Raw genomic sequence first — 18,725 nt, 5'->3', positions numbered from 1 at the left:
AGTATGAAAGAGAGAGAAAAAAAGATAATTAGCAGATTCATACTTCACTTCCATCATTCTTGAAAGTATTGAATGCATGGAAAGATACCATACCATCTCATCAAATTTATTTTTACTTGAGAAAAACTTTGGTATTAATTTTGGTACACAGATATAATGACAATTAGGTCTTTCTAATAACCCTTACCATTCTACCCCTGCCACCACGTTTGGAAAAAAAGATGATGGTGGTTGGAGTATATATCTTTGTCTTCAAATATATTTGAAAAGCTGTTATGTGGAAGAGTGCACTTGTTCTATGTGTTTCCAATAAACAGAATTAGGACCCATAGAAGCAATTTACAGGGAGGCCAATCTCAGTTAAATATAAGGAGGAAATGTTTAATAATTTTGAGTTGTTCAAAATGGAATGGCCCACAAAATGATGAACTATTTAAAGAGAGGCTGTAAGAAATATTATCAAATGTGTTCCTTCACTGAATGGGAGGCTGAATTAGATGATTTCTAAGGTTTCCTTCTATTTTATAAGCTTTAGAAGGAAAAAAAAGGAAGTTTTATGATTCTTAAGTCATACATATTTTGTGTATTCATATCTATATATTACTATTTGGGTTATGTTCTGGAAGTTTGAATTGATTGGTAAAAGAGGTTTATAACAAGTAGCCTACTGATTGTTTCAAAAACTGCATTTCTTATAGCATTAACATTTCTACTTTGGTTTCTAGCACGCATACTTTATTTTTGCACTGGATCTATCAAATTCATTGAGATAGAGCTCTTGTTGAAGAAATTCCCCTTTCTACCAAGGCAGATCAGCAACTACTCGGCAATGAGAGGCTAAGCCTTGCCCAGAGTCGCAGTCAGTCTGCATTTGAAATGAGACTTGGTCCCACCCAGGTCTTGCCCTTTTTAGGTGTCTTATCAAAAACGTCTTTCCCATGAATTTTGGTCACATTTGGTATGTTTCAATTTTGCTGAGGCAAACAAGAATCAGCTGGAGTATGGGGCCTATGGTTTGGTAAGGAGAATCTAGAAGAGGGAACTGCTTTCTTAGTTACCTTTGCTATAGAACAGGATGGTTCCGAGAGTCATTCTTCTCTTCCGAAGTCATCAGTTTTGTTTTGCTTTTTCTGTTTTTGGCAACTCGGAGAGGCGGTCCTGGGGACGTTTTGTTCATTCTGTGAAATAAGAAAGCATAAAGGTGGCATAGTGGATAGAACACCAGATTTGGCAATAGGAAGAATTGAGTTCGAATCCCACCTCAGATACTTACTAGTTGTGCGACTCTAGGCAAGTCACAACCTCTTTGAGCCTGTTTCCTTATCTGTTAAATCAGGATGACGGAACACCTCATAGGGATGTAGTGAGGATCAAATGAGGTGTGTAAAGCACTTCTTAAATTTCAAAGCCAGTTGAGAAGGCTAGCTTTTATTAACCAGTGTTCCACAATACATACAATGTGCCCACAACAACTTTGGATTCCCGGAATTTGGAGCAACACTAGTTCTGCTTTAAGATTCTTAAACCTGAATTTGGACTATTTGGAGAATTTGTGCGGAGATAGATCAAAAATGATGTTGAAACAGAAAAGATGAATGTAGGTAATGATTCTCAAGCTATATGTGGAAATCAGAAGTGATGATGCCACTTTGAGCGTCAGCTGAGAGGTAAGAGTAAGCACATTTTTCTGTTTCTAGGCCCTGCTTGGAGAGGAAATACTATATCTGAAGGCTTTCATTAGTGGCCCTTTCATCCTGCCTTTTTCATGCTCTGGGCAGGGAGTACCCACTGCTGCTTGAAGGACATCACTGTGTGCCATCTGATGGCTCATTTAATTGCTCCAATTTGGTGGATGGTTTTGCAGATCAAGCCATCATGTGCCGGAGGAAAGATACAGTAAATGTTAAAACACAATTTGTTCATTTTTTCATTGATGCTGCATAGAAGCCTGTGTTTAATAATGTCTTCTGGGCCATAAAACCAGACTACTATTGAGCATCTACTTACTAGACAATTATTATTGAGTTGAGGCTCTTTGGTGATAGCAGTTCTTTAAGATGTTTCCTAACTGGATATGGTCTAATTGCCATTTAAATTCAACGGATATTCTGTGTCTTTCATGTTTCTATTACATCTCCAAAATGTCGGAAAATGCTAGAGCCTTAGAAAACTTCAGCTGTTTGTCAAAGAATGAAGCCAACTACTTTATTTTTAAAAATCACTTGCTACTATATAGTTAAAAAAAAACCCATTTATTCAAAACATTTTGCATACCGTTAAAGTTAATTTTGTTTTTCTGAAAAGTCACCACTACAGCAAGAAACACTTGGTTTATTTCAGCTCAGCACAGATGGAACTACTTATCTAGATCCCCAAATGAGATAGCAGATATATTATTTGTTATGGTTATGACTTTGTCAGTGGACTATATAGTCTTATTGTAAAATGCATTTAGTAGTCAAGATGGCTACTTCTAAGACTAGAAATCTATTTAAAAATCTTGTATTTAGTAATTTTTAGTCCCGAGATGAAAAGCTCTCTCCAACTCCAAAATTGGGGAGATGTTAGTTTCCTCTAAGCATATCAATTATGTTCTAAATGTAGTGTATGGGTTCAAGATACTCTTAGTACCAAAGAAAAATTACCTATAACTATAGCAATAACTATTGTACAGACCAGAAAATCATGAATTCTGACTACTAAAATCAAATGAGCTATTGATTTACTTTTAAGTATTACTTGTTTTGTAAGTAATTAAATTTAGCAGTCAAGTAAAAAAAAATTCCATTTTTAGAGATTAAAATATTCAAGTTTTCAAGACTGGTCTTAACTTTTAAAATGAAAAATCTATAGCACAAATCTGAAAATTTCCTACTCATTTGAAACTTTAGAACAGTGGGTAGTTTCCAAATTGTTTTGATCATTAACTCTATCAGTAAAAAAATTTTGAGCATATACCCCAATATATGTTTACTTGTAAATTATGTGCAGCTACTACTGTATTTGTATATATTAAATAACACCAAAAACATGTAAATTTAAAGAATGAAATAATATTTGATCCTAGAGTCAATAAAATGTTATTGTCCAACTCTTCATGATCCCTTGGGGGTTTTCTTGGCAGAGATACTGGAATGATTTGTTATTTCCTTTTCCATCTCATTTTACAAATGAGGAAACAAGAGGCAAATAGGGTTAAGAGCCTTGCCCAGAGTCACACACCTAAGTGTCTAAGGCTGGATTTGGACTCATGAAGATGAGTTTTCCTGACTCCAAGCCTGGCCCTCTATCCGCTGTGCTATCTAGCTGATCTAAGAAGGAATCACTGGAGTTTCAAAAGTGACATGAATAGAACTATTTGAGAATATCATTTTGGCAGCTATGAGAAGAAAAAGATAGAGATCTGAAGTAAGGAGACCAATTTAAGAGACTATTGTAATAGCCAAGGTAAGAAATGCTGAGAGCCTACACTGTGATGGAGGTTGTATGGACAGCAGTGATCTCTTATGAGACACATTGTGGAGGTAGAAATTACAAAGTCCAGCATCTTAGGCACACTGAAAGTGCCTAACAGTATAGTCACTGATCACACTGAGGTTGTGAACCTGGGGAAATGGAAGAGTGCTGTATTTACCCTTCATAGTAATGAGGAAACTTGGAAGAGGAGTAAATTTGAGAGGATAGACTACGAAGACTTGCAATGCTGATTGCAGTCCACCTGTACCTGTTCATCTTGGTCAGCTTACTCACTTTCACCAACAACAAGAGATGCTGTGGGGGCAGTTTCAGCAAGTCAGACTTTAGATTGCTGAAGTAGCAGAAGCAAGAGGTAGAGATTTTGCCTCTAGTTGCTGTGGGTAGCCTGGGGTGGTGGGACAGGGTTAGATGAAGGGAATGGTGTGCAGGAGACAGGCCCATGACTAGCTATCATGGGGGGAGTTTAAGATTAAATTGATCTTTCTACTCCACATTGACGGATTGATCCCACAGCCTAAGCATCATGCCACAGGCCTAATTTTGAAGAACACTGCTCTAGAATTTAATTTTGTTATAAATGGCTATTACTACCAGTTTATTAGGGTTATAAGAAATTAAAAATTTATTTTTGATTCCTTGGGGAAAAAAGTGTATTGTTAGACTTAGTTATTAATAATAAAGCAGATGTATATAATAGGATATAAACAGGAGACATGAGAAACAAGTAATAGATTACACAGTATTCAAAGAAAGGGTTCTGTGATCCTTATTTGAAAAGTATCAAAACTAAAAGCCAAAAATAACATTTGAATTTTTTTAAAAGTACTTTTATTTTTCCTTTTCCTTGCAACACTACCTTATAATTTAAAATGTGCAGATTTTACATTTGCTTCCAGAAAATTTAAGAATTTCCTCATAACTTGAAGGGGAAAATTAAATACTGAGTATGTTGCATGAATTCATTTGAATCATGATTTGTCTCACTCTCCTCTTCAGTTCCAAGACCCATCATTAGTTTGGCTTTATCATTTAAGGGACAATTTCATATTATATGAATACTCTCAGGAATGGCTAAAAGTTATATCTGTATTTGTTTTTAAAAATACAAGTGTGTGAGAAGACAGCAGCTGATTGATATGATAGGAATACATAATTTGAATAAAAAACAAGAGGAAAATGATGCTTTACAAAAGAAAAAAAACCCAACAAAGCTATTTCTACTACTCCATAATCTTGGCCTCTGGTGTTTTTTTTTTTTCTGAGCAATTTTATTAACACTCATTAACCTAATTTTTTTCCAATGAAATCAACAACAGGCTTCCACATTCACAAAATGTTATAGGTAAAATTTAGTAAGACAATTTAAAAATACATTCTAAAAGAGGGGGCCAAATTATTTTATCATGAAACCTTAGTATACAATTCTTAAAATTAACAGTGCCAGCTCATAGGATCTAAATTAAAAACAAAAACATAAAAGCAGATAATCTATAGCCTGAGTGACTTGTAAAGTGAAACGAAATCTCCAGAATCAAGAGTTGGAAGGAAATTCAGGAGCCATCTAGTAAAACTTATATTCACCATGAATCCATAACAGTATTCATAACTAGAAGTCATCCAGTCTGTTTTTTAAAGACTAGAATTGAGGCGATACCCATATTTCAAGCATATATTATATTCAGTCCTTACCTTGGTCTAGTTCCTCGGTAATTTTATATATTGTTTGGGTGAGTACTTTTTTAAGAGTTCAGAAGGCTTGCTTAGCTAGATACTTGGGGATGAGACGAGGGTATGAAAAGAGCTGAAGGACTTTTGATATCCTGTTTTAAATACATATTTATTGAATAATAATTTAGGGGTTGGTGGTAGTAGAATTACACTTAATTTCTTATGTCCAGGATTAAAGAAGCCTTTAGCTGGAAGGGACCTTATAGATTATTTACTTAGTTCAAATCCCCTTTACAACATCCCTGAGAAAATGGTTATTCAGCCTCTGCTTAAAAGATCTCCAAGCTAATGAAGTAACTCGAAATTTCCATTACTGAGGAAGTTCTTCATAATGAGATAAAATCTACTTCTCCTACTCATTGGTGCTGGAATATAATTATAGACAAGACATAAAGGGATCGCGGTGTAAAAAGGACATGGGGCCCAGGAGTCAGAAAAGATTTGGCATTAAATGAAGGTTTTCATAATTATCAGGTGTAGGGCTTTTAGAAAGTCACTTGACCTCCCCCAAGCCTCAGTTTTCTCATCTGTCAAATAACAAGAGCAATACTTGCAATATCTACTTAAGGTAATTTAAGAAAGTGATCTGGGATGACAGCATATAATCAAGTGCTAAATTCTGAGGTACAGAATAAAAGTAGTATAGGAGTTAAAAAATGTAGGTCACTTTGGGCTAGAATAATCAAGGAATATTTCAGAGGTAGTATCTATTAAAGAGGTAGAATCTATTAAAGGATGGATATAAATATATAATTTGGATAGATGGAAGAAAGGGCATATTTTTTGTCTCTGTAAAACACTACTATTTCTACTATACTACTTTTCTTGCTCTGAGTAAGGCACTTTATATGTTGTACAGAACTTTTAAAATGTACAAACATAAATGGGACAGTGTGCCTTGGGTTAGTGAGTTTTAGAGGACAAATCTTAAGAGATTAGCTAAGTTAAGAAAATATACTAAGGATCTTGAAAAATCAAGAAGAGTTTAGATATGATCAACAATAAGAAGTTATAAGAGATTCTTGAATAGAGGAATAGTATATTCAAAGTGTTGTTTAAAAAAAACAGTGAGCAATGGTTTACACTGTCTAGTTGCAGCAGTGCTAGACCTGGAAGTCAGGAAGACCCAAGTTCAAATCTGATCTCAGACATGAATTATCTGTGTGACTCTGAGCAAGTCACTTAACCCTGTCTGCCTCAGTTTCCTGATCTGTAAAATGAGCTGGAGAGGGAAATGGCCAACCACTCCAATATCTTTGCCAAGAAAACCCTATGTTCATTTGTATGGCCCCAAAGGGTTCATGAAGAGTTGGATACAACTGAACAAGAATAGATAAAACAATCAACTGTGATTCATGTGCAAACAGTAAAAAAGTATTTGTACAGGATTGTTCACTGAATTTAAGAAATGCTATTTCTTTAGGATGTGGAAATAACTTTGCTATCTCTTTTGAAATTAGATTTAGTTTATTTTAATTGCAAGTAGACCACAACATCTTAGTGATCAGTCCTAAACAAAGCATTGTGAACACGGAGTTTGGATATAAACAGAGTATCTGCTGGGAAATTGAATCATTTAAGTAGTCTTCAATAAAGCAAAACTTCAAGAAATACTCCAAATCATACTGCGTACTGACATTTAATATCCGTAAGCTGTGCCTCCTCTATCTCTCCTCCCACCCCCTTCATTTGTAGTTGGCTTCATTTGGTAGAATGCAAACGGTATGATAGCCTGTTCTTCTCTACTTAATGGAGGCAATAAGAGCACCACAGGGTTGCAGAACAAGATAAAAAGCAGGCCCAGGTTCTTTTAGTCATAACAAGGTCACTTAATTATAAATAGAATGAGACATGAAATGCAAAGCCTTGTATTACATACAATTCTAATAATAAAGTGCACATGAGAGCAATTCAAGTGGAATAATGCCTGTTCTCTTATGTATGGAGACCACCTGCTTTAAGTTTTCCATTCTGGATAATAGCAAATGAGCAAGTCACAATGAGTGCTTTGTGGAATTTGTATATATAGGTGTACCTCCACTTTTGACTTTTTAAAATAGCACGAGTAATTTATAAGAAAGCATTCGAAAAGTGCTACACAAATGTAAAACATTACCAGCAAAATATTTTACACATTTAGCTGCTCAACTAATGTTGCACTGAATTATGATTGCTTTAAAAAAAGTCCAGAACTAAATATATCCAAATGTTTTTCTAATAGTTGTTAAAAGACATTAACTTTCAAAGGTTGTTTTGTTATCAAATTAAGGATTTATAGTTATTGTAATTTCAGATTTAATCATCTCATCCAGCCTTTTCATTTTACAGATAAGGAAACTGAAGATTCAGATTAAATGACTTGCCCAACATTACACAGCTAATTAGTATGAGCTAGGACTAGAACCTAGGCTTCCTAGATCTCAAATAAGCACCCTTTTTAAGATCTTTTGTTACCCCACTATTGCTTTAATGTCAAGATGTTTTATGCTTTTGAGACTTTTGTCCATGCAAAAATTTCCAAATTATCACTTATTCAAAAGTAAAAAATTACTTTGTATATTAATAGTTCAAAGGGTTCAGTCCTAAATGGTGTTACTTTTCCAAGTAATCATTACAATATTGTTCTTCAGCTAAAAAAGCTGTCTGGAAAGGGGTACTGAAAAAAGACATGTTAGAGAAATAACAGTGAGCATGTAGTAAGTGGATCAGCTCTTAATAACTCTAGATCAAATAATCTGAATCTGCCATAGACCTTCCTTTACTTTATGGAAATTTCAGTATCAGTTTTCTATTTAACATAAACAATCTGTCCATACCTCTGCTTGCTTAGCTATCCTTAACTAGAATTAAATGGAACAAAATGGGCCAAATGGTATACATGGACTGGAAAAGACCACTATAAATAGATGCCCCTTTAAAATGTATTGACCCCATTAAATATTTTCCTTTGTGTACTTTGTTTCTATTTTATTAAGTATGCACTTAATAAATGTGGTGAGTGGCTGGGAATGTATGCAAGTTACACAATATTTTTAAAAAAGCAAAAATTTATGAATTTGAAGGGGGCTGATATTGTTACAGTCTATCACATAACATAGGTCAGTAAATCTAGCTTCTGACATTGGACAAGGTATCCTTTTGTTTTGTAATATAGTCCAGATCTCTTCTAAGGCAGAGACATAAAACATATGGTCCACACAATAGTGCAGCCTGAATCTGACTAAAATGTAGCTCTTATCTGGTTGTAATATGGTGGTATATTAAAAAACAAAACAAACAAACAAACAAAAAAAAAAAATGTACATGTATTAAATGTCTGTTAATATGCAGCCTCCAGGGATTTTTATGTATGGCTTGGTTTGCCCCCATTTTTAATTTTAAGTTTGACTTTAGTGCTATATAAGGTTAGCTAGAGCCAACATCTAAGAATTTTATATTTTGCAGACAAATGGTATTTGAAGACCATTTTAGGGGAGGTGGTAGTATAAAGGAGTATGTTTGGGAACATGTTTTAACTGCCTGGTCAAGTATTGCTTATCTATGTTGGTAGAATAATCAAATATTTTGAGTTACTGTAACTGTTGTACATGAATCATCAATTTTCAAAAAATTAGAACACAAACTTAGCATCAAAATTATACTGAATATCATCTTTTTGTGATGGTTTTTATTCTGGACAGTCTTCAGCGTCTTGTAGTAGTCTCTCAGGGACAGCACTAAGTTATCAGTATGTGATGCAAACAAAATATTTAGTTGCAGTTTTGTTCTGACTATTCAGATTCCTGGGAAATAAGTTTTGTACCCCTGAGCTGCTCAAAGGTTTGATTCTGAGCTTGTATCAAAATATTCCAAAGCAGCTTCCATTTAAGCTTAGTGATTCTAGAATGCTTACCTATTATTATAATAATATCTTAAAAGGAAATGGCTCCAAATACTGTACCATAAAGAATGGATAATAAACTGAAGCCCAGAAAGTTAACAATAATAACAACTCACATTTATATACTGCCTTAAGATTACAAAGTGCTTTCCTTCCAACACCCCTAATGAGGTAGGTGGTGCAAGTATTATTGCAGTATTAGTACTACATTGTTAAATAATCCTAAAAAATATAACTTCAAATACAATTAGGCTGACAATTCATAGATTATTCTAAGCAATAAAAAATAATTAAAAAACTATACAAATGTTATCTGACAAAGTTAACAGGGATCATGATGTAGTATAATTTTTAGACATCAAGTAACATGTTGAATTGAATTCAACTTCAAAATTTAAAACTTTTTGCCTTTCATCCCAGTTTAAACCTCAAGTTTTTTTTTTTTTTAAAAAAGGTGATCCCACAAATCAATCTAGCAAATAAAACCTAAAGCTTTTAATTCAAGCAGATGGCAAAGTTTTTGTTACTATTGTTTTAATATCCCTGGGCCAAAATTGTACCAAGCAGTTTAGTTGGCTATGGGAGTTCATCTGGCATCTGTCCAAACATGGGGAGCACCCTCAAGTATAATTGGGAAGTTGTTAAATTTTAGCAAACATCTTGTTTTTAGAACTAAAACAATAAGTGGGATTAAAAAATTTGATATATGAAATACATTATATGTACTTATATGTGTAACGGATATTACCTATGGAGTTTATCTACCAGAGAAATTTCAGGGAAGGATAGCTTTATTTCAAACTATTTTAAACACAGGAACCAATTTATCTCTCAAACTATGTGCATGGATAAGATGATGCAGTATCAAATGTGGGGTTGACGATGGCTGCTATAATTTAACAAATATTAAGCATCTACTATGTGCAAGGCACTGTGTTAAATGTTTGTATTTATGAACACTTGAGGTCTACTATTTAAACTTAGCAATAAGGCTAAGTGTAAATCCTCTGTGCCACTAACGTCTTTATATAAGATCATTACAAAAATTTAACCATTTAACATCCGAAATAGGCGTGGTTCCAAACATGTCCCTCTTACTATTGAAATATGCTTCCCCTTTATAGCCCAAAGTCAACTATTTTTAAATTTCTAAATTCTGAATTTATTCAAATAAAGTCTCTTATTCACTTTCTGCTACAGTGGGTTTTATTACGACTTCTAATCCTACTTCAGGCTTCAATTTTCTTGCGAAACTTTCTTTCTCTTGGACAATAGACTGTAGTCAAACACCTTGGAAAATCATTTACTGTATAAGAATATAATACGACACATTTAAATATGCTGAGGAGAATTTGTGCTTTACAAACACATTAATCCTTCCTCACATCCCTAGAGGATACAAAAGGAACAATTTCCTAATCCCATTTTATAGTTGTGTGAAACCAAGATTTTCAAAAGCTATTATTAAATCATAAACCCACATTCAACACTTGGGTCTCAAACCATGGTCTGCAAATTAAGTAGATACACCAAAAACAAAACCCATCCAGATATTTACATTTTTAAAAGTTCTTTTTAAAAATAAGCTACTTGTTATTAAGTGTGCTTGAATATACCATGTGTGGAATTTAATTCCATTTATTATACAGATAATTTCTGCTAAGTACTCACTGATATTGCTTGTCAAAAACCAAGCTATGTCTATTTTTTAATAGTAAGTACTATAGTTTTAAAATAAGCTATTGGTCTTCTACACCAAGATAACAGCCCAAACACTCTGAATTTTGAGAATGGGATGTTTATAGTACAATACCACCAATACAGGTTTTTAAGAACTTTAGTCCCTCTGTTATAGGTATTGTTCAAATGTCACTGGCTCAGATGTTCATTCTTGGCAGGTTAAATGCAGATTTCAAAAGAGGTAGGGGGTTAAAAGAAAGAAAGGTAAAGGCAAAAAGCTAAAGTAAACTTTAACTGCTAAAACCTCACCTTCCATTTTTCAAAGACATGTAGGAGAAAATGGCTTCATGGCATGGAAAAAAGCCTTTTAAAAGTTTTTTTTTTTTTTTTTTTTTTTTTACTTAAGTCTAACAAAAATGTCAATTTTATCACAAGGTCTTAATGACAACAACCCTCTATAAATATCAATTGTCTTTAAACCAAGATTCTTAAACACACAACACCTATGATGCCTGACACATACAGAAAACTACAGCAAAACAGATTTTTGAAAAAGGCTAAATATAGAAAAAGTTCAAAGAAAATTTTAGAAAGTTCAATTCTTAAATATTTTGATTTCTACTACCTAAAACAGATTCACTTAAAAAAAAAGTCACATGCAAATTTCAAAAATACTCACAAAAACTATTTATAAAGTTAGGGGAAAACTAACCAACAACTTGGGGGAAAAAATAAATCAACCACTAAACTGTGTCTAACTATAGAATATATAACCTAAATATATATGTATATGTACATATATATTAAAAAATTCAACTTAATTCATTGGTATCCATACAGATTACTTTGTCTGGGCCTCAAATTTCTCATCTGTAAAATGAGAAGGATGGCCTAGATGTTGTAGAAGATCTTTTTCAGCTGTTTTATGAGTCTACAGAAATTAAAATTTGGAACACATTTTTGATCTGTGCCCTATATTTTGAGTCCTCACTTTATACAGAATCTGGAGTTTCATTTCTTCAATTCAATTCAGAACAATAAAATTTCTAGCCATGGTAGTTTCCATTAAGGGGAAAGGAGGAAAATCACTGATTCATAAATATCGAATAGATCTAAAATGATTCCAAAGCCACCTTTTGGATCAGACACAACAGAACAATGACACACAACACAATAATTCAGCTCACACAAGTGTGCTATTTTCTTTTTGTTAAAAAATGAGGAAGAATATGGAGAGTTGAAATTTATATATCAAGTTCAGCAGTTTCATGCTTCACAATTTTGCTGCTAGATCTGATTGATATAAATTCAAATGGGTTCTTTGATCAGTATAAGGAAGTACTCCCAATGTGCGTATTGTAGTAAACAGCAGCAAAATACCAAAACAAAATACTATATTGCTAAAAGCAGCTACTCCTGCTTGTGCCTTTAGAATACTAGTTGCAGATATAAAAAAACACCCAGAGAATTTGTGCCATCACTGCTGAATTAGTAGCTATTCTGAGGAACAGAGTAGCTAAAATATTTTCTGCTGTACAGTTCAAGGCATGATAGTAAAAATGAGAAACTCCTTATATAATAAGATTAGGCAATTATCATTATGTTTTCTGGAAAACAAAAACAAAATCACAAATTTTCAGTGGGATACAGACATGCCAGCATTACATTTAGCACTCTAAAGGCACATTTCAGGTAGTACAACAATGATTCTGGTAAGACCAACTGCTTACACACACACACGCACACACACAGTTTTTAATGGTTTAAAAAAACCCAAATTTGTTACTTTAGAAAAAACATATGCAGTGCATTTTCAGCAATATTATCTCCACAGCTCTGATTACTCAGTCCAAACAGAAGTAGTAGTTTCCTCATATGTTGATATGGCTTCTCTGCACTAATTCCCATCAGGTCAAAAAATGTTAGGGCAGGTTTAGTAAAGATTGAATTGTTGCACAAATGAACATTTACTCATCAGATCCCACTGATCTCTTCTGTGCCCGTTTCCGGGGCAACCTCCTTGGAGAAGCTTTATCTGGAAGAGAACAAGTATAAAGGTCATTTTAATCCACTGTCAAAACTTGATCAAATTCAAAAGGTATATATTTTTAAAATCTATTTTTTCTTTAACAGAAGATGATTGCTATTAATTTTTCTACAACAATGTAGGTGACATAAAATGATGGAAAGCTGATGTTTAAATTTATTTGATGCTGCTACTTTTCAAGGGGAGGGGGAGAATCCCTAAAAACATGTTAATAACGTAGGGGGAAAAAATCATTCTTGGTCACTATCATGGCTGAAAAACTAACATTCTTAAACACTACCAGTGATATTTTAAAGCAAATGCAAGTAAATAAAATCAACATTTATTGTTAAAAACAGACTGACCTTGCTGCTTAAAAGTTTCCAAATATATGTCACTTGTAACAAATTAAATTTTCCTATTTATCACTTAATAGGAGGCAGCTAAGTGGCTCAATGGATAGAATTCTAGGCCTAGAGAGTAGATCTAAGCTCAAATTTAACCTCAGAAACTTACTAGCTATGTGACCCCGGGCAAGTCACTTGATCTGTTTGCATTAATCTGTTAAAGAAGGAAATGGCAAACCACTCCAATATCTTTGCCAACAAAATCCTATGGACAGTATTGGCATTCTATCTTCCACAAGGTTATTAACAGTTAGACATGACTAGACAACAATAATTTATCCAAAACATGCTTTTTCTTAAACAATTTTATCTTGTAGTTGAAAATGGTAGGCAAGGTAAAGGAAACGGAATATTAACACCGTAAGAACTAAAAGAGTAATAGCATGTTATGTATAAGAGCCAGCCTGGAAGCCAAGAAGATGTGGGTTATGTTCTGTCTCTGACATACTAGTTGTGTAAACTTGGGAAAGCAGCTAAGCCTCTCTAGGCAATTCTATAAAACCTTAAGTTGCTAAGAAGGTGCTAATCCATTTTTAGAGAAAGTTTTTTTTAGTCAGGAGGCTCTCCCTACCAATGAAAATTACAAGTTCAGTCCTTATCCCAATCAGAACTAAAAGAATTAAAAATATAAAACCCAACAGCCTGAATTACCGAGTTAGAAAAGCCATAGGGTTTAGTGGAAAAAGGACTGACTTCAAAATGAACAAAATCTGGATTTAAGTACTACCTCTAACATTTGTTAGCTATGAGTTCAAGAATATCACTTCAGTTCTGTTACCCAAGTAGTTTTCCAAGATCATAAGGTATAGACAAATTGCTGATCAGTACTTCTAGAGAGTTCATTATACCTATGAAATCAAAGGTTCAAATCGCTCCTCCACTTCATCACATACAATCTTCCCCCCTGCTTTCCTCTTTTTCAACTTTTGGTAAATTTGTCATGAAGTCTAATATTATCCCAGTTACATTGGGGGTGCATTAAAAAATTCTGCTTTCAGCCAACAATTATCAGCATGTATAGAGATATATTTTTACTAAAAAACCCCAACAAGTTATATGGGTACTTGATAAAGTATTAGATACAACTATCAGTATTTTTCATCATATAAAATAAATTCTCTAATATTGCACAGGCACAGAATGAGCTGCTAATCAAATATCTTGATGAACATTTATATGATGATACTATAAAGTAAGGCACTCACATCTATAGATTATACACATGAAAACATTATTTGTAGCCATATCTGATAATTATGATGTATGCCAAACATTGATGATGAATTTTCAAAAGAATAAAAATACCACAAAATGAATGTAACAGTAACATAAATACAATATACAAATACAGACACAAACTATAAAAAACTTGATGGCATTTTTAAGAAGGCTTTTCAGAATCCTGTACTGTCTCTCATTATAAGGAATATAAATTATCAATATGTGACTGAACTGGTTAAAATAAATTGTTAGAATGTTAACAAATTAACTTTTATGCAATTCCAGATTGTGTGTCACCTACACACAACAATGATTCATTCATCTCGTACATTTATTCTCATTATACTTCAACACCCCAACTTACCTGGACCTAGGCCATGAGGGCTGGCTTCCCTAGCTAACTATGATCTTCAATAGTTATTTAGCCTCAACTGAACCTGTTTCCTAATCCATTCTACAAACATAACCTGTCCTATCACAGGGATTGTTGTGAAGATTTAAAAAAAAAAATGGCAATAATGTAAATTGTTTTTCTTTAAAATTTCCTTATCTTACATATAAATGAAAAATTAACTGTTTTTTTTAGGCCACAAAAGACTAGGAAATAAAATCAGAACAGGAAATTTATACATATAAAGAAATGGCTAGAGATAGGCCCACAGCAGCAAGATGTCAAAACTGACCAAGTATAAAAAGAAATCAGAGGGTAAAAGTAGAAAATCTGAAAAGAAACACTAGATGAGTATAGCTCTCTGAGTTCTGAACCCCTCAAAAAAAACCCAAGAACATCTCTGCATCACAAAAATTCGGTATTCTTTCTTTAAAGGATCAGGAAAATATAGAATCCATGTTAGAAAGATTTTTATTCAGTGTTTAACAGCAGTATTTAGGGAAAGAAATTAATATCTTTTCTGAGGTCTAGAAATTTAGGGAATTCTTGGTGAAAAAAATTACCTCTGCAAATACAATATAGACAGGAAATTGTTCTGCAACTATATTTGCCTAGATTTATGTAGCTGCTGAGAGCACTGAGAGTTTAAGCGATTTGCCCAGTGTCAAATAGCTAGCAGAGGCAGCACTTACACCCAGCTCTAGTCACTATGCCATATTACTTCTCCATTGACACTTATGGTGACATGAAAATTACTGGTAGGAAAATGACAGATTTTTAGAAATATTTTCAAAGGTTGGAATGTAAGTTTTCCAGAAAATCCAGTTAACTAGAACATCCTAGACCTGAGCAGTTTAGTAAATGACAATTTATTGTATATAACAGTGGGCCTTAAGTATAGATTTTAAGAATTCATTATTTGACAAAAACTGCTGGGATAACTGGAAATTAGAATGGCAGAAATTAGGCATGGATCCATACTTAACACCGTATACCAAGATAAGATCAAAATGGGTCCATGATTTAGGCATAAAGAATGAGATTATAAATAAATTAGAGGAATAGATAGTATATCTCCTCTCAGACCTGTGGAGGAGAAAGAAATTTGTGACCAAAGATGAACTACAGACCATTATTGATCACAAAATAGAAAATTCTGATTACATCAAATTAAAAAGCCTTTGTACAAACAAAACTAATGCAAACAAGATTAGAAGGGAAGCAACAAACTGGGAAAATATCTTCACAGTTAAAGGTTCTGATAAAGGCCTTATTTCCAAAATATATAGAGAATTGACTCTAAATTATAAGAAATCAAGCCATTCTTCAATTGATAAATGGTCAAAGGATATGAACAATTTTCAGATGATGAAATTGAAACTATTACCACTCATATGAAAGAGTGTTCCAAATCATTATTGATCAGAGAAATGCAAATTAAGACAACTCTGAGAGACCACTACACACCTGTCAGATTGGTTTAGATGACAGGAAAAAATAATGATGAATGTTGGAGGGGATGCGGGAAAACTGGGACATTGATGCATTGTTGGTGGAGTTGTGAACAAATCTAACCATTCTGGAGAACAATCTATAATTATGCCCCAAAAGTTATCAAACTGTGCATACCCTTTGACCCAGCAGTGCTACTACTGGGCTTATATCCCAAAGAGATACTAAAGAAGGGAAAGGACCTGTATGTGCCAAAATGTTTGTGACAGCCCTATTTGTAGTGGCTAGAAACTGGAAAATGAATGGATGCCCATCAATTGGAGAATGGTTGGGTAAATTGTGATATATGAATGTTATGGAATATTATTGTTCTGTAAGAAATGACCAGCAGGATGAATACAGAGAGGCTTGGACTTATAGGAATTGATGCTGAGTGAAATGAGCAGAACCAGGAGATCATTATATACTTCAACAACGATACTGTATGAGGATGTATTCTGATGGAAGTGGATTTCTTTGACAGAGAGACCTAACTCAGTTTCAACTGATCAATGATGGACAGAAGCAGCTACAACCCAAAGAAAGAACACTGGGAAATGAATGTGAACTGTTTGCATTTTTGTTTTTCTTCCCAGGTTATTTTTACCTTCTGAATCCAATTCACCCTATGCAACAAGAGAACGGTTTGGTTCTGCACACATATATTGTATCTAGGATATAATGTGACATATTTAACTGCTTGCCATCTAGGGGAGGGGGTGGAGGGAGAGAGGGGAAAAACTGGAAGAGAAGTGAGTGCAAGGGATAATGTTGTAAAAAAAAAAAATGAGCTGGCATGGGTTCTGTTAATAAAAAGTTATTATAAAAATTTAAAAATTTTTTAAAAAAAAGTATAGACTTTAAGTTAACACTGTTACAACCAATAAAGTTGAGGCAATTTACATACACATGTATGTTTAAAAGCTTTTAAACTCCACAAAAGCTGAAACATTATATTTGGATACAAAACAATTGCGTGGTACATAAATAAGGCAATTTCCCAAAAGTTGATCAACTTGTCACTTTCACTTTCATTAGATAATCACATCTCCTATCTGGCACAGATTACCCTAACCATTTTCTATAATCCTTCCCTCTAGTCCAAGAGGGTCCTCTTGGAAGGTATGTTCCCTTTCCTCTAAGATTAACCATTCTACCTATGCCTTAGATTCCATCCCTTTGCAATTCTTAAGAAATTCTGCTTGCTCCTTCTCTAGCAACTTCAATCATTCCCTTGACTTTTTTCCTTCTGCCTTCTGTAGGCATTTGGCACAAAAGTTTCTAATAAAGAAGAATTTGACCATGGGCAACACCCTAAGTCAAGAATATATAAATCCATATTAAAACCTAAACCCAAATAATATGAAGACCAAGATATGATGGACAGCATTTAGGAGAGAATAAAGTGAGAAATACAAGGATATTTGTGGTATATACCAAAGATCATACAGTCAAATTAAAAACAGGCATTAACATAGGACATAAAACTGGCAGAACACTAAAACGGAGACTTCAACTACTTGGTCATAGGCTACAGTAACTAATTGTTAAAAGAGAAAAATGTATAAATTCTTGATTTGTTTTGCTTGCATTTTTGACTAATAAGAACTACCAAATGGTCTAAAGAGAAACAACTGTAACAAAAAGAGTCCATGCTACCTAGGAGTTCTTAATAGCTTGGGTAAGGGACACTGGGTAGTATCAGATATGTACCTTAGATTTTAGAAAGGTAGATTTTATTTGTAATTTTTAAAATTTAGCTTTAACATTCTTCTCCCTAAAAGAAATTTCTCTATGCAAAGAATAGAAAAAGATGTGATTAAAGTATGATTATATATCACTTATTAATTTTTTTAAAAATTTATGTAATAAATTCAACGTATTTTTTACAGTCATTTATTAAAAAGGTAGATTTTTTTCAAAGTTCAAGGAAAAGCTAGGTATGAATAGATCAGAGATTCTATAGTTCAAAAGGGAAATAGGAGGCTCTCTAAATTCAATTTTAATAGACAACAGATTCACAAATAATTCACAAAGAAATCACAAAGAAAAAAGGGGGGAGAGGAGAATATATGTAAAGAAAACTAAGTAAACCAATAGGAGGCTCTCTTTGGAGCTTAGATTTAAAAGGAATGCATATAAGTAATAGATGAAAAAGCCTTTAAACAGATGTATTCTAAAAGGCAACACAAAACCAGAAAGATAGGAAAGTAAAAGTCCCGAATAGGCAAAGGCTTGTTCAAAGAAAACAACTTTAATTCACAAAATCAGAATTGGAATGTATCTCAGAAAGCATCATAGCAGCACCCTACTTGAACAAACATCTACTTTATTATGACTTTCCAAATCTCTACTCCTAATTTGTGTTCTTAGAGCCAAGGAGAGAAAGTTTAATCTTTCTTCCTCATGACAGCCTCTTAAAAA

General features: G+C 33.5%; 1 protein-coding gene across 4 annotated transcripts in view; it reads right to left on the bottom strand.

The window, feature by feature from the left end:
- The window catches only part of SSR1 (signal sequence receptor subunit 1), a 63,396-nt gene that overhangs the window by 9,224 nt on the left and 35,447 nt on the right, over window positions 1-18,725 (bottom strand). For 3 of the 4 annotated variants that reach the window (XM_031946889.1, XM_031946890.1, XM_031946891.1), the window contains 2 exons: window positions 12,737-12,800; window positions 1,059-1,178 (listed from right to left, as the gene is read on the bottom strand). In XM_031946889.1, coding sequence (XP_031802749.1) covers window positions 1,064-1,178; window positions 12,737-12,800 — 179 coding nt within the window. In that variant the 3' untranslated portion in view covers window positions 1,059-1,063. Of the gene's footprint in view, window positions 1-1,058; window positions 1,179-8,840; window positions 12,801-18,725 lie in introns of those variants that run through there. The other variant, XM_031946893.1, reaches the window with a different exon arrangement.

This window comes from Sarcophilus harrisii, chromosome 1 (genome assembly GCF_902635505.1).
Source record: "Sarcophilus harrisii chromosome 1, mSarHar1.11, whole genome shotgun sequence".
Lineage (NCBI taxonomy): Eukaryota > Metazoa > Chordata > Mammalia > Dasyuromorphia > Dasyuridae > Sarcophilus > Sarcophilus harrisii.
The sequence above is the reverse complement of the archived record's forward strand: the minus strand, read 5'-3'. Positions and strand labels throughout refer to the sequence as shown.